This window comes from Malania oleifera, chromosome 11 (assembly GCF_029873635.1).
Source record: "Malania oleifera isolate guangnan ecotype guangnan chromosome 11, ASM2987363v1, whole genome shotgun sequence".
Lineage (NCBI taxonomy): Eukaryota > Viridiplantae > Streptophyta > Magnoliopsida > Santalales > Ximeniaceae > Malania > Malania oleifera.
This window is the reverse complement of record NC_080427.1, coordinates 45,948,770-45,975,053: the sequence shown is the minus strand read 5'-3', so window position 1 is coordinate 45,975,053 and position 26,284 is coordinate 45,948,770. Positions and strand designations below refer to the sequence as shown.

General features: G+C 32.4%; 1 protein-coding gene and 1 non-coding gene across 3 annotated transcripts; one reads left to right on the top strand and one right to left on the bottom strand.

The window, feature by feature from the left end:
* The first annotated feature begins 6,996 nt into the window (after window positions 1-6,996).
* Window positions 6,997-14,879, top strand: LOC131167759 (probable serine/threonine-protein kinase PBL7). Of its 2 annotated transcripts, none has more exons than XM_058126639.1 (6): window positions 6,997-7,318; window positions 7,418-7,555; window positions 12,234-12,439; window positions 12,613-12,802; window positions 13,194-13,585; window positions 14,223-14,879. In XM_058126639.1, exons 2-6 carry the CDS (start codon window positions 7,426-7,428, stop codon window positions 14,529-14,531), a joined length of 1,227 nt encoding a protein of 408 aa, XP_057982622.1. In that variant the 5' UTR covers window positions 6,997-7,318; window positions 7,418-7,425; the 3' UTR covers window positions 14,532-14,879. The 2 variants fall into 2 exon arrangements, with proteins under 2 accessions (XP_057982622.1, XP_057982620.1); XM_058126637.1 differs by having other exon boundaries at window positions 14,034-14,879.
* Window positions 14,880-18,105: 3,226 nt separating this feature from the next.
* Window positions 18,106-18,177, bottom strand: TRNAQ-UUG (transfer RNA glutamine (anticodon UUG)). The gene has a single exon. It is a non-coding gene; the product is annotated as a tRNA-Gln (tRNA).
* Between the last annotated feature and the right edge of the window lie 8,107 nt (window positions 18,178-26,284).

Sequence of the window (26,284 nt, the reverse complement as noted above, 5' to 3'; positions counted from 1 at the left end):
ACAGGATAAATGCACTTATACCATAAGGATGAGTCAAAAATAATAGTGCATTTCTTACGACCACCATATGATTCGTTCTTTCCATTGAACCCAATTACATGATTTTTAGTCCTTGAGTTGGGTATCCTCATATGTGGTTCATGATTTTATTGCCTTTAATCCCATCCCCCTCAATGTATTCCAAACCTTTTCTCTTGCTAAGACCTTAGTTAATGAATCCGTAAGATTTTCAGAAGATTTTATATAACTCACATTAATTATACCATTACTCAAATATGATCTCACAATACTGTATTTTCTTCTTATTTGTCTAGATTTACCGTTATAATAACGATTATTCATTCTACCAATTGTAGCAGTACTATCATAATTAATTAGGATAGGTGGTATTGATTTTTCTCAAAATGAGATTTCATACAACATATCTCTTAACCAACTTGCTTCTTCACTAACTAATGCTAAAACAATAAGCTCAGCTTCCATAGTTGAGCTAGCAATTATTGTTTGGTTTTTAGATTTCCAGCAAATAGCACCACCACCTAAAGTAAAAATATAACTTGTGGTAGAGAGAGAATCACTACTAATTATATCAAACTGTTTAATAGCAACTTTGAATTTTTTTAAAAATTCGGGTTTGTATAATTGTGACGACCTGCTTAATTTTCACATTTAAAAAATAAAAATAAAATCAATATCATAAATCTCAACTCAGCAGATCATAATCCACTTGGACCCGTGGGTACCAAGGATACATCAGAATACATAACGGAAGCTTAAGCAGTAGGAAACATATAATCACAATATTGTAAATATAAAACATCCGTTACATTACTATAAATACCAGAGTCACTATACCACTGTATTTCAATATATACACATCTCAAACAAAATCTAGGGACATTTCCCCCAAAAATCCAACTGTCCCTACCCAAGCTTACCCTTCAAAAAGAACAAACCCAACTCTAATTCAGCGGGGCTTTTCCCGCTCTCCTATCTGGGCTCCTGAAAAGTTTATAAAATTTAGGGGTGAGACATCTCTCAGTGAGGGAAATAAACTAATACCAGTGTGTGGCAACATGAGTATTTCGTGTTCTACATATATCATACATAATATATTCAGTAACTGTTTCGTCAAATATGAGAAAACATATATATATCAAATCATGGCAGAATGTACTGCATTTTCATAAACAAATCTCATCTTATATAATAATAATAACATAAAAACATTCCTGGTAGGTTAGCTGGCTGTTGCATGTATTACCCCCACATGATTGGGTTGTGTGACCCGAAAGCGGGACCTGACAATGGTTGGCCGACTACTACCAAGTCAAAAGTACAATCTGTAAGTCAGATGTGTCTGTCAGACCTAGTCCGTACACCAGGGACGATCACACACTTCTTAAAAACCACATCGACCATCCAATCTCACATCACTTCGTACAGCGGCGTTAACACAAATATCATGATCACGAAGACCATGGACACATAGCAATGGTACCGTACAAGTGTTAGCCTAAACCAAGCCAACCAAGTTCTAATACCATATAACATATATTGAAACTGTGATACATGGATATTTCATATCATTAATTTTTACATCAATCATATTATTTTACATATATACGTATATCATGAAAATCATCGGCCCGTATGCCAGCAAACCATAGCACATCCCGTATGCTGGCAAATCACATCATAGCACGGCCCGTATGCTGGCAAACATATCATAGCACAGCCCGTACGCTGGTAAATCACATCATAGCATGGCTCATACGCCGGCAAACATTTCATAGCACAGTCCGTACGCTGGCAAATTACATTTTAGCACGGCCCGTATGCCGACAAACATATATAAAAAGCTCAGCCCGTACCCCGGTTTTCCCATTATAAAAACCCATATCATAATCCCATTCCAGAAAACAATATTTCATAACATTTTATACTCATGTCACACTAACAGATTTTTCGCATATTCATCATACCATCATTTTAATAGTATTTTCCTATAAATCATATATATAAACATACTTACTTTCTAGAAATCAAATGCTATATATATACATACATTTTCTTAAAAAGAATTCGTTTAATTTATCTCCTTACTTGACTACTGAAAAAGCTCTCAAAATAATCTAGTCTAACACCCGCAGGATTTCCTGATCAATACCTTGAAAATGAAAACTCTCAGTATTAAACTTCAGTATTTTCATGCGTACATCATTTCCTATAACTATCGCAAGACCAAATTTGACTTAAAAAGTCTTACCTCAACTCAGGGATGATTTCCAATTTGCTTTCACCAACGATCCGCTCCGGCAGATTTGGAGAGAGCTTCCCTAGGAGCATCGTGGTGGCTTTAGGTTGTCGATCCGGCGTAAATTTAGCCCGAAATCGACAAAAGAGAGAGAGAGAACCAAAGGGGAGAGAGATTTCTTAATTTGAAAGTAAAAGTCCGGATTTTTATATTTATAGAGCAGGGGATTCATCGACAAGTCATGTCATTCGTTGACGAATCCTTTAATAAATTCGCTGACGAAATTCAGTCGGATCAAACCTCTCTCGGTATTTCTTCGTCGACAAATCCCCTGTATTCGTCGACGAATCCCCTATTGATCCCCTCGGTTATTCCTTTTAAAGTGCGCGTTCGTCGACGAAGCCAACTTCCTCCTTCTGTTACTGTCTCAATTTTCCTTCCTTTTTATTATTTAAATCCCATTTTATTTGGGTCGTTACAATAATCACCCTTGGAAACATGTCTAATTCGATAACTGGGAAGTTATCTCTTTTTCATTTTGATCTCTTCTAAAAATTGAAAATGACAACGAACTCAAAATCCCCAATTCATTAAAATTAAAATAATTAATAAATTTTATTTTGTTTAAACATAAATTACATTATTTTTATATATAGTTTTCATTATATACGTGACAAGAAAATATTATTTATATTAAAATTAAAACTTTAACTAAGTAAATGTTTGTTAAACTTAATATTAATGGTTCTCTCTCACACTTGAAAAACAATCCGTAAATACTAAAAATAATCTGTTATTTAGATCTACTTCCGGGTTCAAGTTCAATTCATAATTAATTCACAAAATCTATTCAATAGCTAGGTCTTTGATTATATTTCATTTAGGTCAAATAATAATAATAAAATTTAATCTTACCTAATTGGAAAGGATGGTCAAAATTAATTAATTGAGAAAGTAATAATCAATTATTTCTCTAAATATTCCTCACTCAATTTAATCTTCACTTCCCAAGTGGTTAAAAAATTTTATTTATACCTCAATTAAATTCTATTGAGAAGAAATATTTATGGGTTTTACTTTAAGGATGTGTTTGGATTGAGGATTTCATTCCGGAAAAAGAAAGAAAAGGAAAATAAAGAGAAATTTTTTTATTGCATTTTCCTTCTATATTAAGTACTACTAAAATGCAAATTTGTTTTAACATGATTACAAATTGGGAAAAGTAAAATATTAATGATATGTAAAATCAAACTTAGGTTCATAAATTTTTGCTACATTTTTTTTTCTTTCTCAGTTTTCTTGCTAACCAAATGAGAAAATGTGAATTGTTTGATACTTTTCTTTTCTTTTTTTTTTAAAAAAAAAAAATATTTTTCAAGTTTCAAATGGGACCTAAAAGCTATTTGGAATTTTTTAAAAAATTAAGAAAGGGAAAGGAAAATATCAAGAAATTGACAATTTCATGTTTGATTATTAAAAAAAGTGAGAAAGAAAATAAGCAATATGTCAAATTCATGAACATAATTTTAACTGTACATATCATTAATATTTAACGTTTCTTAATCTTAATCATATTAAAACAAACTTTCATTTAAAGTAAAATATGATATTGAAGGAAAAATACAATAGAAAATGGATTTCCACCTCATTTTATTTTCCTTTCTTTTTCGAAAGTAAAATTTTTGATCCAAACGGACCCTAAGATCCTATTTGGAACTTGAAAAATATTAGATAAAGGAAAGGAGAATATCAAGAAATTCACGTTTTCATGTTTGATTATCGAGAAAGAGTAAGAAAGAAAAATGAAAAATATACAAAATTCATAAACAAGATTATACTAATATTTTCTTAATTTGTAATCATATAAAACAAAATTTTATTTGTAATAGAACTTAATATAAAAGAAAAATACAATGGCAAAAGAGTTCCTTTCTTATTTTTCTTTTCTTCCCTTTCTCTAAGCCTTCGTCTAGAACCGAGAAAATGTTAGGAAAAGGAAAGGAAAATATCAAGAAATCATATTTTCATATTTGGTTATCAAGAAAAGTGAAAAATAAAATTAAAAAAAAATGTTAAATCTATTAACAAAATTTTAATTTTACACATCATGAATATTTAATTTTAAAATAAATTTTCATTTTTTTTCAGTATTTAATAGAGAAAAAAAATTCAAGAAAAAATGAGTTCCCTCCTTATTTTACTTTCCTTTCCTTTCCCTTGATCCAAACAGATCCTAAGTAAAATCTTTAATCCAAACATATCCTAAAATTTTTTAATAGTTTTAAGCATTTTAGTTATCTATGACAAATGATGAATTGTAATTTTTAAAGTGTTTAAATGGCAACCCAACAGCCATTGCCAATCACAGCAGCAATTATAAATAAAAGCATGTTAACCAAATTAGCAATCAAAGAGACAGAGTGAATCATGCCTAATTTGCAAACAACTAAGCAATCAAACACAAACAATTTAATGCAATTAATGTAAAATAAATAGAGAGAGAAATGTGACCAAAGAGTTGTTGTTTGCCCTAACTTGTTTCTTTAAAAAATTACTCTCTTCACATAAAAATCAATTCACAAATAATTTTTCGAACCCATAAGAACGAGCTATCCTCTGAAGTCCGAAGAATTATGTATCAAAGAAAAGATTTTAAGTTAATCGTGGGGCAAAATATCCGAATTCGAAAAAATGTAATATGAGATTACTTTGAGTTTGACAGATCACAAAAAATTCAAATCTAAAGTTATAAATTCATTCTCCCAGTAGATATGAGAACTACTTTATCTCTCATCTCGTAATTATTTTTCCCCTTTCTTAGATCTAGCTCGAACCTGAATTCTCTAACTTAAAAAGTTTCAATATCTAAATATTGGAGTGTTTGTAAAGAATTTATACAAGATATGCAAAGTATGGTTATTTGGAAACCAATGGATTTGAAATTATGATGGATGAGGAAAATATTTTTAATTTTACAAAATTATAAAAATACCCTTGTTTTATTTTTTTATTTTTAAAAATTGCAAGATTAGCATAGAAAAACTAAAAATTATTCTTTCTTTACTTTCCTATATAAATGTTGAAAAACTAAAAAATAAGGTATCATCTTATATTTATTTGGATATCGGATTTGGATATGCGTGAATTTAGACAAATTTTAATATAATTTTATATTACATCTTATCTAAATCCAATATAAATTCAATTCTAAGATCTGTCCAAACATAGGGTTAAAGTTCATAATATTTTTATAGGGAAGATAGAACTAGGCCTAAAACAAAAACAACAATAGTAAGAGGATACCAACGAGAAAAAGTTATGCCAACCAAATAATTTAATTCATAGATAGTTAGTCCTAAAAGTAATCAATCAATTTGTTCATAAAAGAATTAATATAGAGGTGCGGTTCAGCTATGTTTAATAATCTTTAATACCATAAAGAGGATTTGTCTTCGATGTTTTCTTTTAAAAATGTCAAATTTATCCTTATAACTACAAATAACTATCTTAGAGTACTCCTATGCCTATCTACAATTATCTCAAAATAACTTTATACTAATCAACCATTTTTTATTTTTTATTATTTAAAATAAAATAAAATGGAAAGCCATTCAGCATGCACTATGTCCGCATTCCGAACTTTGCCTTGATTGGTGAGATTTGGGGGTGGAGAACGCTGATTTGTGGGTTTGGTGCTGCACCAGGGGGTCCGAAGGGCTCGTTGGTGGCTGGAATTCTTATATAATCAAAAATAAAAAATAAAAAATAAATAAAAAAAATAAAAAGCTTATTACAGTATGCCTAAAATCTAATGTGATCACAAGACACCAAAGCTAATAATTTTTCTTCTCCCAATAAGAATTTGACACCACAATTTACTCAAGAAGGAGATATATTAAATTAATAAATCCCATTCATAAGATATTTAGCCAATAAGGAAACATAATTACTTGTTTCCTTGAAAAGAAACTATGCACTTTGGTTCGCTCCATTTTCAAAACACTTAAATGCATAAAACTTTGATGGGAAGAATTCTATTTTTTGAAAAATTTTCAATAATTTGAGCCATGTGAAAAGTATAAAGGGAAAAAATATATTTCCCTATTATGCTACAAGATAAACCAAAATTATGAAAAGTATAAAGGGAAAAAAATAAAAATATAAAAAAGGGAAAGAGGCATAAATAAAATAAAGGAAAATATAGAAAACGTAAAACACGAGGAAAAAGAAAATATCGAAGAGATCGAATTTTATTATTTGAATACCAAATCTATCGATCTACACATACATATACATATATACTAAATCAATAAATACTTAATTTAGTTATATATATCATTAAATTTTAGTTTTTATTAAAATATAATTCTTAATATTATTAGAGATTGAGAGAAAATAAAATAAAAAATAAGACTTTTCATGTTCAATTTGATTTTACAAATTTGATTTGTAAAGCTTTTATAAAAATAGAAATTCTTTACTTATCGGTAAAAAGTTACTCTTGTCCATAATTTTTCTGTTTTTTGCAAATTCCACTATGATATTATGTAAATTATTAATAAAATTAGATGAAAAATTAATATTGAATGGATTGAAGGTAAAGAATAATTTAGATGGGGTAATCTCAAAAAAGTCAAATAGGTATTGACTTTAAAAGGAAATGACACGTGGCAAAACATGTTTGGACGTTAGCAAAGTCAAGTTTTTTTTTTCTCCTTTCTTTTTTTGGGGTTTAATAAAAAATAAAAATCAATAGCGAGGATGGTGGAAAGGGAAAAGAAAAAACTTGCCTCTGGTGGATTCCCAGAGATTCAATGTAAGGAGAGAGTGCGTGGGTAGTCTCAATGTTAATTCTTCTTGGGATGCGTGTACATATGATCTTCATATGATGGGAGGCACGTCCATTTGAATTCATCCCTGAACAGAGGAAAAAAGAAGACTCTCCCTCTCTCTCTGGAATCAGAATGCGTTAATCCGCAGCAAAAGAAAACTCTCCCTCTCTCTCTGGAATCAGAATGCGTTAATCCGCAGCAGATTTGATTTCTTTGGGCGACCCATATGGTAAAGAACAGTGTCTGATTGTTTGGTGAAATACCCACGTCGAGAAATGGTTTATTTTGCTTTAATTTTCTGAAGAACTTCCAAATTTGATGATCGCAGAGCAGAACATGGCCTTTCATTGGCTCCGGTACTTTTGCTTGAAGCAGGGGAAGAGGCTGATGATCGATGAGAACTCGGAATCTAAGAATGAATATCTGCGGCGCGAAGCCTCTTGCGTCCGCGACTCGTCTGCAGGCGGTATTGTTCTTTCTTTCTTTCTTTTGATTCTTTAATCTTCACTTGGGTAATTTGGCTTGCTCATGTGCTTTTCACAGAATTGTCATGTTTTCTCCTGGATTTGTTCAGTGAGAGTTGAGTGTGTGATTGGGAGCAATTTTTTGGGAAATGAAGGATGATCATTTTGAAATTGCTAAAATGTTTCATCTAGTGATCTCGTTGTAAAGATTAATGGGTATGTCATATGTGGCCATAAGGGGTTCACATTAATGCAACCTTCAGTCTTTCTTTTCTTAATTTTTTAATGTGCTTTTCAGAGCATTATTATTTTTTCTTATTCAAAGTACCAAGGTTTGATTCCTTTTAAGGATGGAAAAGGATTTCCCCTCTAATAAAACAGTGCTATGTAAGCTTGTGGGAGTCACCTTACTCGCGCGTTTTGACTTTATTTTATTGAAGGGGTCATGGTACCCTAGGGCATGGGGTAACAGTAGTGCAGTATTTACTATTTCTGTTCTTCAACTTTCAATGTGCTTTTCTAGCATTATTTTGTTTCTTGGATATATTCAGTAAGAGTTGGCTGTACGATTGGGAACAAGTCCTTGGGCAATTTAGGATGATCATTAGCAGTAAAATATTTTATCTAGTGATCTTGTTATAAAGATTATATATATATATATATATATATATATATATATATATATGTGGTCATATATATGCTGTGATGGTGATGCAGTCTTTACTCTTTATGTTCTTAAATTTTTTTTACTTTTGTTAGATTACGACTTCATCTCAAAGCTTAAGCTGTTAAGTTGTGGGTTAACAATGTATATCAAGCTTTAACACTCCTCCGCATGTGCAGCCTGATAGCACGTGAAGAGATAATACAAAATAAATAGCACCCATGATAGGGAACACAATAATTTTTTTAAACACTACACAGTAAATGCAAGCAACAGACTAAAACCCAGGATCTCCTGGTAACCAGCTCTGATACCATGTTAGATTACCGCTTTACTTAAAATGTTAAGCCGTTAGATTGTGAGTCAACAATGTATATCAAGCTTTATCAACTTTTATACAGTGGGTACAACAAAATCTATAGGTGCTTGATTTATGTAATCTTTGGGAGCCATAACCTGTCAGGGAATGAGGAAATCATCACCATTTTGTTTGATGTTGGACCAATTAAATGTGAAGTAGAAGGAGGGGGAACTTCTATCTAGTTTCATAAGTTGGAAATGCATTTGGCAGAGAACAATTTATTGAATGGGTGAGCAAGTTTAAAGTTGTAGAAAATGAATTAACAACTAACAAGTAACAAGATACCTAAGATCAATTTCTTTGCTTTGATGGGAGTTATAACTTATAATGTAGCTTAGTTGTTTTCATCAAGCACAAAATATAGATTATTACAAAGAAAGCAATGCAATAGAGAATACAAAAAACAATGTCTCATAGACTGTATTTGGACTACAAAAAATCCAACTCAGTTATCGCAGCTTTTATTGAGCAACATTCAGGCCCAGCATGAGATCTAGCTATAATATGTTGCTTTTTTATTATTTGATTTCCAAACAAAAAGGAAGGTGAAAGCCCGACGCTGTAGTTGATTTCTTAATAATTTGACAGCCTATGTCTTGGCCTTGGACTCTTGGAGTGTTCAAGCAAACCATGCAGCAATCCTAGGAATAACCACCTTCTTGGTGAAGATTAGTTAGCCTAATAACCAATTCATCAAACTTGGAGAAAGCGCATGGATGTGCATGATAGTAATTTAAGAAGAAGTGTAACCATTCCGCTATAATACTCATAGACTAGGATTACAACAACTTGTGGAATTGTATGAGAGGGCTACCTTGCATCATTTGGGCATTCCAGCTACCCTGTCCGTAAAACCAAATGCCGAGATTAGAAAAATGCTCATGTGACCCATAAAATGATTAGGGGCTGTAAAATCCCTTGAACGTTCTCAAATCCATATAAGAATAATAAGTCCTACATTTTCCTTTGTTCTCTTCAAGGTCTTGTCTTCTAAAAATGCCTATGCTGACACGTTTGAATTATAAATGTTCCATTTATCGTGCACAGAAATATCCTCATTGGTGAATTCTCTTGAGGAATAGGCAGTTTGTGATACCAAGATACAAACTGAACGCATACAAAATGAGTTGTGTGCCTTGAGAAAAGAAGTACAAAATCCAATGTGCTTTAAACATGGTGAAAGTTTTTTAGCTGCTGCATGAGACTGACTGTGGGTGTATGCACATATTAACTTATAGAATTGAAAGCCGAAATTATAATTACTTAAGCTTCAGTGCTTGTTTTCGCCAATATAAATGTGATCAGATGGTTGTTTGGATCCCTTCCGGCTCTCTAGAAGTTGTATATGACAAATGATCTTTCATGACCAAAACTCCCCCTCTCTCATCCCCTCCCCCATCTCTCTCAGGGTTGCGTTAAGTAGGCATGGGGAGAGGGGAGGGGAAGATGACCAATAATCACAGGCTTGCTTCCAACTCTTTTGATAAATTGCTGTCAATTTAATGTCTTATGAATCACATAAATTAAGAAGGACAAATTGAAAACAATGATGAGATATAATGGAGAATGGATATAAATTGTAAAAGAAAACGGAGAAAAAATCCAAATAACAAAATGTACGGAATGGATCAAAATAGGCTTTTGTCACCCGTATCAGTCGACATCTCATCCGTTTTGTTGTGGAATGTAGTGAGGAAGTGTAGACAAGTTCCTTTACATGACCTGTGGAAATGAGGTCTTTGTCTTAAGTTGTGAAATTAAAGTACAAGAAAAGTGTGAACGTAGGGACTTGTAAATAACAAGAAGGATTTTTGGTATCTGCATATCATCAAATTTTATATGCTGATTTTTGGGGAGGTGTTGGTGCAGAGTGGGAAAGAGCAAATGTTGCAGAACGGCGATGTAGGATCACGGCCAAGAGAGAAATTAGAAGAGAAATAGAGTTGGGGGGGGGGGGGGTGGGGGAGAAGAAAAAGAAGGAAGAAGAAGGAGATACAGTTAGTGGGGAAACACAACACATTCACTTTTCTATTTAAATTCATAGAAACTTACTTTCGCATGGCTTTCACACCCTATCTATATAAGAAAGCCTCAATTACTAGAAAACACAAACGCCTAAAAATACATGAAATTACAAAAGAACTCCTAAAAAAGAAACATCTATTAAAAAATAAAAACCCTAATATGTATAAGCCTACTAAAGTGAACATGTTTTGCTTTAGAACCTAACAATCCTTTGGCTGTATTTTAAAAAAAAAATTGATCTCCAAATTGGGTCAGAGCAATCCATCTAATCGCCCACTTCCCAACCTACCTCAGGTGTCATAGGAACATTGCTTTCAGCCATTTGAGATTTCTAAAGCTGATTTAATGTTTTAAACTTGGCTCAGATGGGATATCATTTATAGTGGGTATACTGCATGACGGAGGATGAGAGTTTGGTTAGATCAACTTGTGTTGTCTGTTTGGATAAAGTAGTTTATAATGAATCAGAATCTAGAATGAAGTTTTGGTTATATGCAAGGAAGCTTATTCGCCACCTGATTGGGCTTGAAAGATGGTGATTCTTGGAAGGCTGATGCTGTAGATGTTTGTATAGGATGGCCAAGCCTCAGCTGTCAAACATCTTTTGGTGGTCATCAATTCTTAGTAAGGAGATAAGTTGCTCCTTCCTCCTCTGATTCCCATTAGAATTGGTCAGAGGACATCCTATCCTTGAAGGTCTGATTTTGATATAACTGAAATGCTTATGCTATTTCTTGGATGGAATGTAATAATAGCAGCGTTCTGATACGTATGATGTGATTTTATTTCCAAAAATCTGGGATGGCTTGCACTTGCAGTATACAGGTAACATACGCTTATGAATGCCGCTGTTCCATTTTTGAACCACAATTGATTCATCTGCTGTCCAGGAACTTTTGCTCTTGATATTCATTTTCAAATTCAGGCATAAGCCCCTTTCCATGCCACCACACAAGTTTCTCCTTTCCTCGCCTGAACCACTTGCATGTTGGAAAGTCCAATCTAAACATATGGCATGATTATTAGGAGAGTAGGAAGTTGCAGAAACTTTTGATTATCTATAGGATTCATTTTTTGAACTGCTTCCAACTCATTTAGAATATTTTAATGTTTTAAATGAAATCCTCAGTTAAGATTTTGAATTGAACATTGGTGTATCGCTAGATTATGATCTAATTCTAGCAAAGCTGCTCCAGGCATATCTACAATGCATCACCTAAAGTCAAGCCCCAACCATGCTCAGAAAATCTCTGGCAAATCTTGCAAAGATCAGTTCAGACTTTTATAATTGATTTTTCTTCCTTAACATTGCACAATCAAGGGTCAATCATTTTCCCATAGAGAACATAATCAAGAGACTTGGTTCTTCTTCAATGTTGTGCTGTTATCCTTGGTCCTTTCATACCAAATTGTTCTTCAATGCTGAAGTAAAGGATGAATAGAATTTGAATAACAATATAAAATAAAACTTGACAGAACTGTACTGCCCTCCAAAGCCAGTTGTTCGAAACTGGGCTGATTAGGATTCTGATATGCAAGTTGAAAGTCTATAAATCCCTACATATTACCCCAATTTAGTTATTTCCTGGAATTTTAATGTCTACATTTGCATGTCTATTGGATTTTGTAGGAGTGGATCCAATTAGATCGGAGATCAATACAGAATCGAAATTGGATCATTCCCTTTCAAAATATGGGCCTGCTGCTCAAAATAAAGGTTACACATTTACATATGAGGAGCTTAGAGATGCAACAAAAAATTTTATGCCAAAGTGTTTATTAGGGGAAGGTGGATTTGGGTCTGTTTACAAGGGGCAACTAAAAAGCACTGGTCAGGTAAAATCTTTTGTAGCTGATAACAGTAGCTGAGAAATTTTTGTTCGATGCTTCATTCACTTAGAAGAGGAGCCAGGATCTTCTGGCATCATCTCAGTAATTTTTGTGTTTTTTTAAGTTGTTGTATGACTTGGCTGGCTGTTCCTAATTTAAATATGTTACACATGTGGCAGGTTGTGGCAGTTAAAAAACTAAATCCAACTGGTCTCCAGGGTGACAAGGAGTTTCTGGTGGAGGTTCTCATGCTTTCCCTTCTGCGTCACCCTAACCTTGTTAGTATGTTTGGCTACTGTGCAGAAGGGGAGCAGCGTCTTCTTGTTTATGAATTTATGGCTTTAGGTTCTTTGGAAGATCATCTCCATGGTAATATTTTAATTGCATTATCTATGAATTTATGATGTGAAATTCAGTTTCTCTTTTGTTTTCTATATGGGGTTACTATTCATGTTTGAGCTCCTTCATACTCATTAAATGTTATAATGAACCAATAATCCGACTCTCTCCTTCCCTCTCTCTCATGCTGATTATACAACTGGACATTCTTTATTCTAGCTCCAAGGATAACTTAATTTTTTATTTCTCCAACTCGCAAAAAATTAAAGTTTTTTCCTCTTACGGTTTAATCTTATTTTAATGATTATGAATGTCTACTGCAATTTGTCTTTCTGTGGTTTGGCATCAACTTATGCTGTCCTGTCTTAAAATTGTCATTGCATACATGTAAAATTTTAATATCCCCATGGCTGTTATGTAGATCTTCCACCTAACAAGGAACCATTGGATTGGAACATAAGGATGATGATAGCTGCTGGTGCAGCAAAAGGATTGGATTACCTGCATAATGAAGCAAATCCTCCTGTCATATACAGAGACTTTAAATCATCAAACATCCTATTGGGTGAGAAGTTCCATCCAAAACTTTCTGATTTTGGTCTTGCGAAGTTTGGTCCTAGCGGAGGTAACTCACATGTCTCCACCAGGGTCATGGGCACTCATGGTTATTGTGCCCCCGAGTATGCCTTAACAGGAAAACTGACAATGAAGTCTGACATCTACAGTTTTGGGGTTGTTCTATTGGAACTGATTACTGGGCAAAAAGCACTTGATTCAAACCGTGGTCATGGGAAACACAATCTCGTTGACTGGGTAATTTTTTTCTTTATGGCCATTTTTCACGTATATGATTTTAAATGCCTTCAATTTTGCCAAACAATTCTCTCTTCTAATTGGGCTTGGAAATCCTGTATCCAATTCTTGTTCAGATTATTAAAAATACCAGAGGTAGAAAACACCATTTAGTTATATCTTATGAGTAATCAACTCTAGCAAATGATTGTACTAATTTGAGAGATATCTGCATGTTAGATGGTTGTAATCAATGGGCAGATTTCCATATAGAAGTCACATGGTGACATGACCATGCATTTCAGAGTTTGGCATGCATAGAATTTTAACAGAACTCACCTCTGAATTTCCCTATGCCTTCTGTCAACATCTGGATTGGTGTCTCTTTTCTTATATTAACATGATACACTGCACAGAGCCTTCTAACAAGTTTTTTGAGTGCCTTTCTTTCTGGTATGCGTGCTTGTAGGCACGACCCATGTTAAGAGACCGCAAAAACTATCTGCAGTTAGCAGATCCACAGTTGAAAGGCCAGTTCCTAGAGCCCGTTTTGCGTAGGGCTGTGGAGGTGGCGTCAATGTGTGTCCAAGAAAATGCTAATGCCCGTCCTTCCATGCGTGACGTTGTGCTTGCTCTGAATTTCCTCTTGTCTCAACAGTTAGACCCCAATGCAGCACCCAGCACTCATGCTCAAGATGATGAATCTGAAGATCACAGAATGGATATATATAGTGATGGAAATTGCCAAAGAAATGGGGATGGAACAACGCCGGAGAAAAAAGGAAGAAGTTTTGAGGGCCAGGGAGACTTGGAGGGTCATGGTAATTCTCCAAAGGAAGCAACCCGGTATTTAAACAAGAATTTGGATCGAGAGCGCGCTGTTGCGGAGGCCAAGATGTGGGGAGAAACTTGGAGAGAAAAGAGAAGACTAAGTGCGCAACCAAGTTCCGGTGCCTTAAACAGGTAGTTGACCTTGTGGCACAATGGCAAACTTTCCAATGTAAATGTTTGGAATCTTTGAAGGAAATCAAATATTTCCAATCATATAAAAAGTTGGAATGTTAATTATAATAAGAAATGAGAATTAGTTCTGATGAGTTTTTTCCTCCCTTTTTTTGAGTAAATTTTTGAAAAGGGTTCATCAGGAAAGAGAGATACTGGCATATTGCTTCTGCTCTTTTGTTTGGATTTTTGTACTGACATTGGATTTATCCAAGAATAGAGATACTGGATCCAAACCAATCACCCACTGAAAATTGTAATAAAACTTGCTGCTCTAAACAATTGTTTAGACATGTGGCTGAGTCTTCTTATACTCTCCTTTCCATTTCATTTTCTTTGTGCTCCTACTATTTTGCCCTTTTATTTATTTATTGGATTTTTGTAAAGATAAGGACCTCTTTGAGGTTTTTAAAATTCCATCAAAATTCTCTCTATGTTTGAATTTAGAGAGACGCTCGTACCCCTTTGTGTCAACTCTCTGTTAGTAATCAAACGAAAGTTAGAAAAATGACTTTTTCCTTTTATGCCCTCAACACTTTGGAGCTGTCGGCTGCCCACACGTGACGTGGCTTAATTTATTTTTTCCCTTTTTGCCCTAAATTACATATTACATTTTCATTTGTCTTTGAAAATATTTTTATTTTTTTTATAAGCTTACTACCAGCATGGTTACTAGTTTGCCTTTAAAAATGTGTATATATGTGTGTGTGTTTTCCCTTACTTTCAGCATGACTTCATTTTGCCTTGGAAAATAAATTTTTTTTTCCTATTTTGCCCCTCATTTCATGTTGCTTGTCTTCAAAACAATTTTTTCCCAAACCGTAGCCTTTTTAGGGATCACTGGAGTAATCTCCTTTCTTGAATGGAAGACTTGTTTAAAACTCTCTTTCTTTAACATGGATCTTGATAAAAGTAATAATTAATCACTTAAAAATTTTGACATCCCAAATTTCAAAACATAGGTGTTTAGAAAGGGGGTTAAAACCTTTTCCATGATTTCAATAAAAAATGTATTTACCAAAATGGGGGGAACCATTTTCTTAATATTTGTTTGGTTGTTGGTCATTGGTTTATTGGTTTTGAATAAGTTGGTTAAGTTAGTTTTAGATTTTTGGGGTTTGATTTTGTTTTCCCCAAGTATCAAGGTTGGAACTACAGTATTTTTTCGCCATAAGTGAGGGGTTTGTTAATAAAGATAGGAGGTGTCGTCCTCTTTTTCCAAAAAAAGAAAAAGAAAAGAAGGCGGGGAAACCCTAAACTTGAAGTTTTGCTTAATTTAATAAGCATAAACCATGCAATGAAGGTAGGGGCCTAAAGTTAAACTCACTTTCGAATCATTTTGTTTTCATTCTCAAAAGGTCATTTGAATGTCATATTCTTATCTTTCTAAATCAAAACATTTTACACTACCAATTTTATTTCTATTTACTTGAGGAAGTGTTGCTTCGATGCACAGTGCACATAACTAGTGTTAGTATGTGAATATTATTGTGTGATGACATATTGACATGCATATATTATTAATATTATTACTATGGTAGGGCTAATATGATTTGTGTATGTGCATGTATTGGTAAGTGTGTGATATGAGTTGTATTATTGCTATTCAAAGGGTAGTACTATAAACCTAGTGCCCCTTTTCTAAACTTGGTTTTCACATCAGTAATACAAACCTGAGGTTTTTTTAAATCAAATATCTTTCATAATTGTCATCATCATGTTTATTTATTTTATTTTTTTTCAAAAGTAGGGTTTTGAAACCAAACCCCCTTTAAGAGCTATACTCTAGGCTTCTAGAAGTTGTGTTGAAGTGGTCATAAATAGTAGTTTTACTTGATGTCCAAGAAGAGGGTTTTTCTATATATCATTTTCATAACTTAAAAAATTGGGAGAAACCAACACACTCACACACACGTAATTGCGGTCACCGTTATGTGAACAGGTGCTATTAGGGATGTTGATTGGTTAACCATAGCAAAAATGGTTAAGCTTTCTCCTTTCCAGCACACAAATGTACTCTCAAACTCAATCTTTAATTTTAATAAATTTAGGTTTTCTTTATTTTCCTTATCTTTCAAAAAAATAAAGTGACGACTTTGTGTTGTGTTTATGATTGTTTGTCTCTTCTTTCCCATTATTTTCTTATTTGGGAATTGCTATGCACATTTCCCTATGTTGATACCTTGGATAGAATCGGGCATCAACATTAATACTTTGCTACTTTTACAACCATTGAACACAACCAATTCATGGACCGGCTTTGATGTCATCTTAGAAAAACGAACCCACCAAGTTTTAAGGAAGGAGGTAAACACTCGACCTCTTCCTACAAAACCTAAAGGCAATTAAGGCTTTGGAGATTTCTTTAATAAAAGATTATGTGGAAAGTGGGGTTTGGGTTGTTAAGAGTGGCAAACTGAACAAGCTATAAGGAAGAGGGGTGGATCGATTTGGCGAAATGAGAGCGTAGAGGAGAGGGGAGGATGGGCTTTGGACGTTGGAGCTACAAATGAAGAACAAAGATGGACCCTCGATTTTCAAAGGGGTAAATTTGTCTAATAATTTTTTTAACAGTGTTAACCATTTGTCACATGCAAGGGAGATTTTAAGAACTTGAAGGAAAGTTTGTATTTTTTTGATAAATTTAAGAATGTATAAGTGTCTTTTGTCCTTTTTTTTTTTTTTTTTTCCTTTGTAAAAGATTTAATCATTAAGTAAGTAAAGTTATGTTTGGATGGTGGAACGAAATTGGTACTGTTTATGAATATAATAATTTACAAATGAAAGTTGGTATTATTTTTTAAAAGAGAATGACTTTAACACATTGAAACTATTTCACTTTATATCCTATTTTATTTTGCAAATTAGGAAAAAAATCATAATATAATGAAGTGATTATGAGTTGGGTTATGGACTACAAGTCAAACACTGCAAATGTGTGTGTGTGTGTGTGTGTGTGTGTGAGAGAGAGAGAGAGAGAGAGAGAGAGAGAGAGAGAGAGAGAGAGAGATGATAAGAATTGTTTTTATTTAAATAAAACCAAGGGCCGTTAGGGTTAAGGACTTTGTTTGGAGGAAGGAAAGAAAAGGAAAATAAGAAGGAAATTAATTTTTCATTATACTTTTTGACTATATCAAAAATCATTTAAAATAAAAAATTATTTTAGTATAATTAAAAATTAAGAAAAATTAAATGTTAAGGATATGTAAAGTAAAATTTTTTTCTAAAAAAATTGGTATATTTTTCTTCTTACTTTCTTTAATAACCAAAAAAAGTAAAAAAAAAAATTTATTTTTTCCTAATATTTTTCAAGTTCCGAACTTGCTGAAGGAAAAATCTTATATCCTTTCTTGCTACCCATTATAGCCTCATGTAAAACCAGCTGAACAAATGCTCTTTCAAAATCAATTAACTAACCTCACTGAAGAAGGGGCAAAAATGTAAAATAATTATTCTATGGGCTGTGCTTGGGTATTCAAGCAGTTACTGGGCCTTTTAAGGCATTAAAATTCAGAAAATTAAAAAGGATAGAAGAAAGAAGGTCCTACCGGGAGTCGAACCCAGGTCGCTGGATTCAAAGTCCAGAGTGCTAACCACTACACCATAGAACCTTTATGCCTATGGTTTTTTATTTATTTTTAATTAGCACTAATTTTGAGGACAACTAAATTGGCTTAATTCAAGACATACCTATTCAATCAATGTAAAACTGTGAAATTTTATTACTAACGTAAATAACAAATTAAATGATTCTATTATCCAGAAAAATTAATTAATTGGACCATCTTAAATTCTTTTCTGTTTGTGCCAAAAATATGTTGAATAAGATTTAAGGAGAGTTCGACCCTATTTTTATGATTTTTTCCCCTCAATACGTAAATGCCGGGTGTAAGATATTTGCTAAATAATTTTTTTAACTTTTGAAAAACACAACTGTCAAAAATTGTGGAAAATATTTTTAGTTTTTCAAATAATTATGAAAATTTCAACTTATTTTTTAGTTTTTTGAGGATAATGTTGAAAGGTAAAAAATAAAGAGTTTGTTTCGTTGTACAAAATAATTTTTTTGTTTTTTTTCCCTAGATAATACCAAACTCAATTATATTTATTGTAGAGAATTTTGTGGATTGATCAATTTTATTTCATTTATTTTGTTTTGTACTAAATCATGACTATGATTATATTATGAATCGTAAATTTGCGGAAAATGATTCATATAACTAACCCTACCTTGTGGGACTTAATGCTTGGTTTTGTTGTTGTTTTTATAAAAGTCCCTTGGATTTTATCTAAGAATGATTATAATATTTAAATGAATTATGTGATAATTGCTGAGAGTAATATGCATTCATCAAGGATAAATAATATTTAAAAACATTTTCTTTAAATAACTTATTGAATATTATATAATAATAAATTCAACATAAAAATATTAAAATATAAAATAACATATAATAATAAATAAACAACACATTATGTCTAATCCGAAATACAAAAGTTTTTCCACCCATATTTTTAAATTAAAGTCAACATATTAAATTTCAAGGTCTAAAACTTTAGAGATTTACGATTTAAAGCCCTCGAAATTTTGTGTTTTAGGTTTTTAGGGCTAGGTTTGACTATTTTATGGCCATAAGATTTAAGTTTTAAATTTAAGCTTATATAGAATCTAGTAGCTTTTCATAGTCGTAGGTTTTGAGAATTTGAGAATGTGGGCTCCTTCGTATAGTTTCATAATTAATATTTGGTTTTTCTACGTTTTATGATTATATTCGTGCCGTGATATTTTTGGATATTTCGTGTTTTATAAGAGTGCGAATTGAGGTTTTTTGTTTAATGGGACAAATTTAATAACACGTTTTAATCATTTTTAAAAAGTATGTAATATACATTTGTATGCAATATATTTAGAACTCATATCAAATTATCAAGTAAATATTAAGCAAAAAAGATTTACGATTTGATTTGAGAATACATGTCCATGGAATTCTTATTATCAATTTTAACTCGAGGCACTTTTCATCATAAATTTCATGTGCATATTCTTGAAGTATACTTTGTTTTTTCCGCATTAAAAAATTAAGAAAATATTTTCCCATTCTTACTATAGTCTTCCTAATTAAGCTAACATTGCATTTAGGGGGTTCAAATTACAAACCTAAGATTTGGATTTGAGTGTATTTAGAATTTCATTTCATTCTTCCATACCCCATTGTATTTGGCAAACCAAAGATGATGTTAATGATTAACAAGATACTTAGTTTTTATTTTTAAAATTTCAATTTCAAAATTGTATTTTGTTAGCACCAGAGGAGCCTATGGGTGGGTTTGATACACATGAGTGAACACCAACTTGACCCAAAAGTTTAAGCTTATTGGGTCTTAAGCCCAGCCATATTTATAAACACCCATCATCCACTCAAATTTTCCAATATGGGACAAACTCACTAGTGAAATTCTCAATAATCTCCCATTCACTCATGAGTTCCAACTGCTCCCCCTAGAACGAAAACCGACTTCCTTCTTGGAGTAAGCCTAATTCCCCAACAGTTGCTCAAGTGGGCCTTACCATTGGCGCCTTACGTGCGTCTGATTGCATTTCTTGTGCTCTTGAACCAATCTTACCTCTCACACTTGACTCTATTCAGATCCATCTGCAGTCTAGATGATCTTTATTGGTCTCAGTCATACACTTGGTTTTCCAACTGTTAGCACGTCAAGATAATTAGTTTCATGTCTCGACTTTTTACAATATCGCTCACCCAGAGTTACGAACCGTCGACTCTGATATCACTTGTTAGCACCAGATGAGCCTATGGGTGGGCTTGATACACATGGGTGACACCAACTTGACCCAAAAGTTTAAACCTATTGGGTATTAGGCCCAACCATGTATATAAGCACTCATCATCCATTCAAATTTTCGAATGTGAGACAAACTCACAAGTAAAATTCTCAACATATTCAAATTTCAATTTAAAAACCAAACATTTTATTTTAATTTGTTTTTCAAATTTCAACTTTAGGCTTTTATATTTCTCTTGTTCTATACAATTTTCTGGTCTCTAAAGTTTAGGGCCTAAATTTTCGAGTGAATCGAGTTCGGTTTATGAGCCTTATCACTCGCCTTTTTGAAATGAATTGCAAAACTAATACTTGTCTTTTCGAGAATTATATTCCAACAACATTTTGAATATAGATAGACAAAAAACTTAGTATAGACCCCTCACTCAACTCTACGTTCGACATAGATGTTCGTGGCATGCGAATCCCGAGAAGGCTTATAATGGCAAGTGATGAAAAAAAGCAAGTTAAGTAAAAGTGAGATTAATTATTTGATAAAATATGTGTTTTAATTAGAAGAGTAATGATATTGCCTTTTAGTGGCAATTTGCTTCAAATAGATGTTTTAATTAGAATAATGATATTGCCTTTTAGTGGCAACCATGCTTTCCCCACCCCACGCTTGGTCTTCTTTGCCACCAATCATAATTAATACAGCCTATGCGGTGCACGCTCCCACACCCCTCATTAATATGCCCACTCATTTTGACATTGGCCACTAAAAGATCTGGCCTTCTAATTACCCCGTGGGTTGCATCTCTTTAAAATAATAATAATTAATAATAGTGATTTATATGCCAACTATGTCATTAATTAAATAGGAGAGCGTTTTTTTTCTTTTTCTCAAAAAAGTTTGTAACCCTCATACTATGGCTGTTATATTAATATTTAGACTGTCTTTTAAGAGAGCATGTATGTGTATTAATATTTAGTCATGTTGACTGTATAATACGAAGATCTTTGACTTATAACGCTGATTCAGATTCTAACTAAGTGAGGTATTTTTTATAAACGAAAGCCTTGAGGTCAATGGACCAAATGGATAATACCTTTAGTGAGTTAGGTTAAGATGGTTTTGTTTTTAAATCAAAGTAATGCTCTGAGTATTATCATGTGAGTGGATCGTGCATATATGTGTGGTACACTTTTGATGAGGAATGATTAATACTTGAGACTTCTATTGTGGAGTTCTCAAGTTTTGTTAGATTACCACTTTACCTAAAAATTTAAACTGTTAAGTTATTGACCAACAATGTATATCAAACTTTAACACTCTCTCGCATATGTAGTTTGACAGCAAATGGAGAGATAAACACACGATAAATAACACCTATTATAAGTGTTGGTGTGCGTCCAATCCCACATCGCCTCTATGGGCAGTCTCAAGCCTGTATAAGATCCTCTTAACTCTCTCTCCTTCTCACCTAGGTTTTAAGAATGAGCGCTCTAAGTTGGTATCAGAGTTGGGCCTTGGCCTGCTTGGCTCCTTTGTGGGTTGGACTCCTCCTGGCCTCATTTCCCCCCATGGGCTCTCCTGGCCTCATTTCTCTCTATGGTCTCAAGGGGGAATGTTGGTGTGTATCCAGTCTCATATTGCCTCTGTGGGCAGTCTCAAGCTTGTATAAGATCCTCTCAACTCTCTCTCCTTGTCACATAGGTTTTGATGATGAACTCTCTAACTATAAGGAAAACAATAAATTTTTTAAAAACCATAGAATAAATGCAAGCTACAAGACTATAACCTATGACCTCCTGGAAAACGGCTCTAGTGTCATGTTAGATTACTACTTTACCTAAAATTTTAAACTATTAGTTTGTGGGTTAACAATGTATATCAAGCTTTAGCAAGTTTGAATCTTGCAAGGGATATAAAGAATACGAAATGTGTTTGAATTGGTGTATTCCCAAAAGGGGAGTGAATTGGAATTTTAAAAACTTTTTCCTAGGTTTAACTAGATATTTGTAATACACAACCTAGGATCTTTCTAATTTTATATCAATTGCGCAGATAATGATATGCAGAAATTAAATCATGCGCAACATTCACAATATATTAAATATAACATACATGTGTAGGAATATAAAATGTTATAAATTAAAGTAGACACATGATATGTTATCGGGATTTGGCCAATACTGCCTACGTCCCTGCCTCTAGTTCACAAGCCCGAGAATTCCATTAATGCTCACTTAACGGGTGGAGCGGGACCAGATACAATACCGGGTCAAATTAACAGGGCTGACCCCAACCTTTACAACTTGATGCTTACGGGTTAGATCAACACTTCCTTAGGCCACGCCTGAAATACAACAATGAATAAAAAAATATGCGTACAAATAAAGATGCTTCTAACACAAACATATTTGTACCGATACGCACAAGCAATAACCAATGCACTTCAATGAAGATATGTAAATCTACTCTCAATATTGTGTCAATATGCAATCAAAGTGTGAGAGTGTGTTAGCAAAGTTTCTTTGAAACAATCTATATAAATATATCAACAACAAATAATGTTTCAAAGATGTCAAGTGTATAATCAAATATCTCAAAATAATTTCTGAAAACTCAAGCACAAGAGATATTTAGAAAAAGCAAGCTTGTCCAAAAATATTTTCTTCAAAAACACAAGACAAGCTCAACAGTCTTGCAACAAAAATGCAAAGACTTACAAGCTTAAAAAGTCTTCCCCAAAAAGATTATATTGATTAAATCACTAGGGAAAAACTTTGGGCTTAACTCTCTCTAAAATCAACAATCAATATGAGAGTATAAGCTAGTGGAAACAATGTAGGATCTCTCAAAACACTCTTACCAAATTTGTTTTAGCAAAGGAATAAGAATGGGTGGAGTATATAGGCTTGTTTGGGAATAAAAACCTCAAGGAGATTCAGAGAGAAATTTTGTTAATTAAGGCAATAATCTCATATTGGTTTTTACAAATGAAGGTATATATATAGCCTTCAATAAAAATATGACTATTTATGATATAAAGGGAATTATTAAAATTGTTTAATAAGCCCTTAATCCAATTTACCTTTAATTAACCACAATTATCGCGGTTAAAAAATATCGCAACCTGAGAGTTTCAGTCAACTATATTTTAAGTTTGATCGACTCGATTGTGAAGTTCGGTTGACCGAGACATTTTTGAACTACAAATATAGTCGATTGAATTAAGGCGATTTTGAAAGCGTTCGAGGTTCGGTCGACTATATTTTAAGTTCGGTCTGCTATTCATATGGTTCGGTCGAATTAATCATAAATGAACTAGAGGTTCGGTCGGCTGAACAGTCGGGTGTCAGACACGAGTCAGTTTAGTCAACTATGGAAGATACGTTCAAAACCGTTTGGTTGGTTGAACCTTGGTCAAACTGTTGACCCCTGAGTTCGGTCGACTGAGCTGGATATAACCAGCTATGTTTGGTCGACCGAGTGACTTTCAATTATTTATTTAAGTCCTAATTTTGAGTCTACTTTACCCATATTTGCATAATTATGATTTGTAAGATAGAGGAAATTTTGTGTAAGTGATGTGTAGGGACCTAGGGTCGATCTAAGGCCTTGAGTTAACCCAAAAAATCTGACGTCGGTCAACCGAAGGTGATCCCTAAGGTCAATCTATGGTCTTGAGCATATAACCCTATCATGCATGATGCATTTATTACAGACCATAATAAATTACAAACCAAACTGAATTGAATGCAATTACAAGAAATAAAAGTTGTTTTCATTCCTTTTGCTTCTTTAATAGTCATCTTAGACTTGAACTTTATGGATTGTATGACTTCCTTGTGTTTTTACCATTAGTGCATGCTAAGAAAGAACTTATTCAAGAAGCTTAGTGCACTGGTAAGATACTTTGTATTTGTCATAATCAAAACGAGACAAGACTAAAAATGTCAACAAAATGAGAGATGAACTATCTTTTATTATGTGGATGAAGCTCAATGTTGTGTACCCCAAGCTGGGAGTTGAGTAGTTCAATCTAAGATAGGCCTTAGCGAAAAAAGAAAAGAAAAGAAAAGAAAAAACCTTTAGACATAGAACAACACCTTTGCTAGTCATGTCGAACTGTACCTCTCATTTGTGTTGGGATAATATTAATGAGAAATTATTTTTATACGTGAGATTTAGAAAAGATAACAATTAAAAGATGTTAGTTGGGCTTCGTTTGGTTTATGGAATACTTGTTTTTTTTTTTTTTTGGAATACAATGGAATATAATGAAAAATGAATAAACCTTCCCATAGTGATAATGAGGAATAGTTATTTCTTATTTATTCGAATTCAAAAAAGTTACATATTGTTATTTTTGTATTACAGTAACAACACATCTTTCTATATAATCTATTAAAATCTTATATTGTAACTAATCTATTTCTAAGAATAGACATTTCATGAACCAAACATAGCCTTAATGTCTATACCCAGTAAAGTCAGGTATGACCCAGATATAATAAAATATACGTCTCACCCGTATGAGCCCAATTTTCAATGTTATGTAATAGGTAAATTCCAATATCTTAGTCTTATACAATGAAAATGTTCTTTATGAGTATTTCTCTTTATGTAGGTTGAAATGCTAATGCGGTATTATTGAATTGGTAGGACGTCATATGGATCCCATATGATAGAATTGTAAAAATTGTTTATTCCCGATATCTCTCGCGCAAGTTCTTCCAAATAATATTTTGTAATTATAAAATATACCACTTGTTATATGTTGGCTCACATCTTTGAAACTTTTCAAACGGTTGAAAATGACATTAATTATTATTAAGAATGATTTTTTTATTATAAAATTTTTAACCATAGTATGCCCAAAAAAAACTCTTAAAATTTAATATCATTTTTAAAACCTATTTAAGAAAACAATAGTGAAGAACATTTCAGAACTCAAAATGAATAAAAGTATATGTATTTTTATTTAAAAAAATTAAATTAAGTTAAACTAACATATTAAATATTTGAACTTACTTCAATTCTGTAAAAAAAAAAAAAAATCCTTTATCATTAGTAAACAAATCAATAATTTCTAAATTTGTGCTCTAAAAAAAATTTATAGGCTTTACTATTAACTTCTTATTTAATATATAATTTAAATATTTTAAAAAATGAAAGGATATTTTAATTAAAAGTGAAATTATTATTTTTTTGTAAAATAATTTAAATATAGATGCTCCATATTATTAACTTAGGTATGTCCAAGTCAAATCTAATATTATTTTAAAACTCATGGCGGGGGCTGTGTCCAAATAGGCTACTGTATAGGGGCATAATGGTAATTTCACCACAGAATGGCCCATCCGCCGCCGGGCCTTGAATCTATGAAAGTAGGACACATCGCTATCGCCCGCGGTCCACCGGGTCGGTCATTTTCCACCTTTAAAAAATAAAAAAATAAATAAAAATATTGACATTGACAAAAAATAAAATACATAAAAATAAAAAGAGAAACTCCTTACTGTTTTAAAATTTCTACAAGCCTTTTTAGCTGTAAAAAATAATCTTTATTTTATTTTTAGATTTTACAGAATTGAAAAAATAATTAATTTTTCAATTTATAATATTTATGTAAAAAAATAAAAGGTTCAACAATATTCGTTTACAGAAATAGTTAATATTTTTAAAATTAATTTAATTTTAAATTAAAAATAATGTTTAAGAAATATTTTTATTATATTTTAGATTTTAATTTTTATCTTATGTTTGAAAGTTGGTAGTTCAAATTGAATTTTATAAAATTTTTAAAAATATATTTAAAAACTTGCATAAAATTTAAATTTAAATTTCAAAATTAATTTTTTCAAAATTAAATTATAAAATTAAAAATAAGATATATTTTCTAAACTATTTTAAGACTTAAAATA

What these genes read in the sequence shown, in the direction of transcription:
- LOC131167759 (XM_058126637.1), top strand. Translation starts at nt 7,426, where the DNA reads ATGGCCTTTCATTGGCTCCGGTACTTTTGCTTGAAGCAGGGGAAGAGG. An exon ending in TTTGGAAGATCATCTCCATG is followed by an intron (nt 12,803 to 13,193) that starts GTAATATTTTAA and finishes GCTGTTATGTAG; the next exon opens with ATCTTCCACCTAACAAGGAA. An exon ending in AACACAATCTCGTTGACTGG is followed by an intron (nt 13,586 to 14,033) that starts GTAATTTTTTTC and finishes GCGTGCTTGTAG; the next exon opens with GCACGACCCATGTTAAGAGA.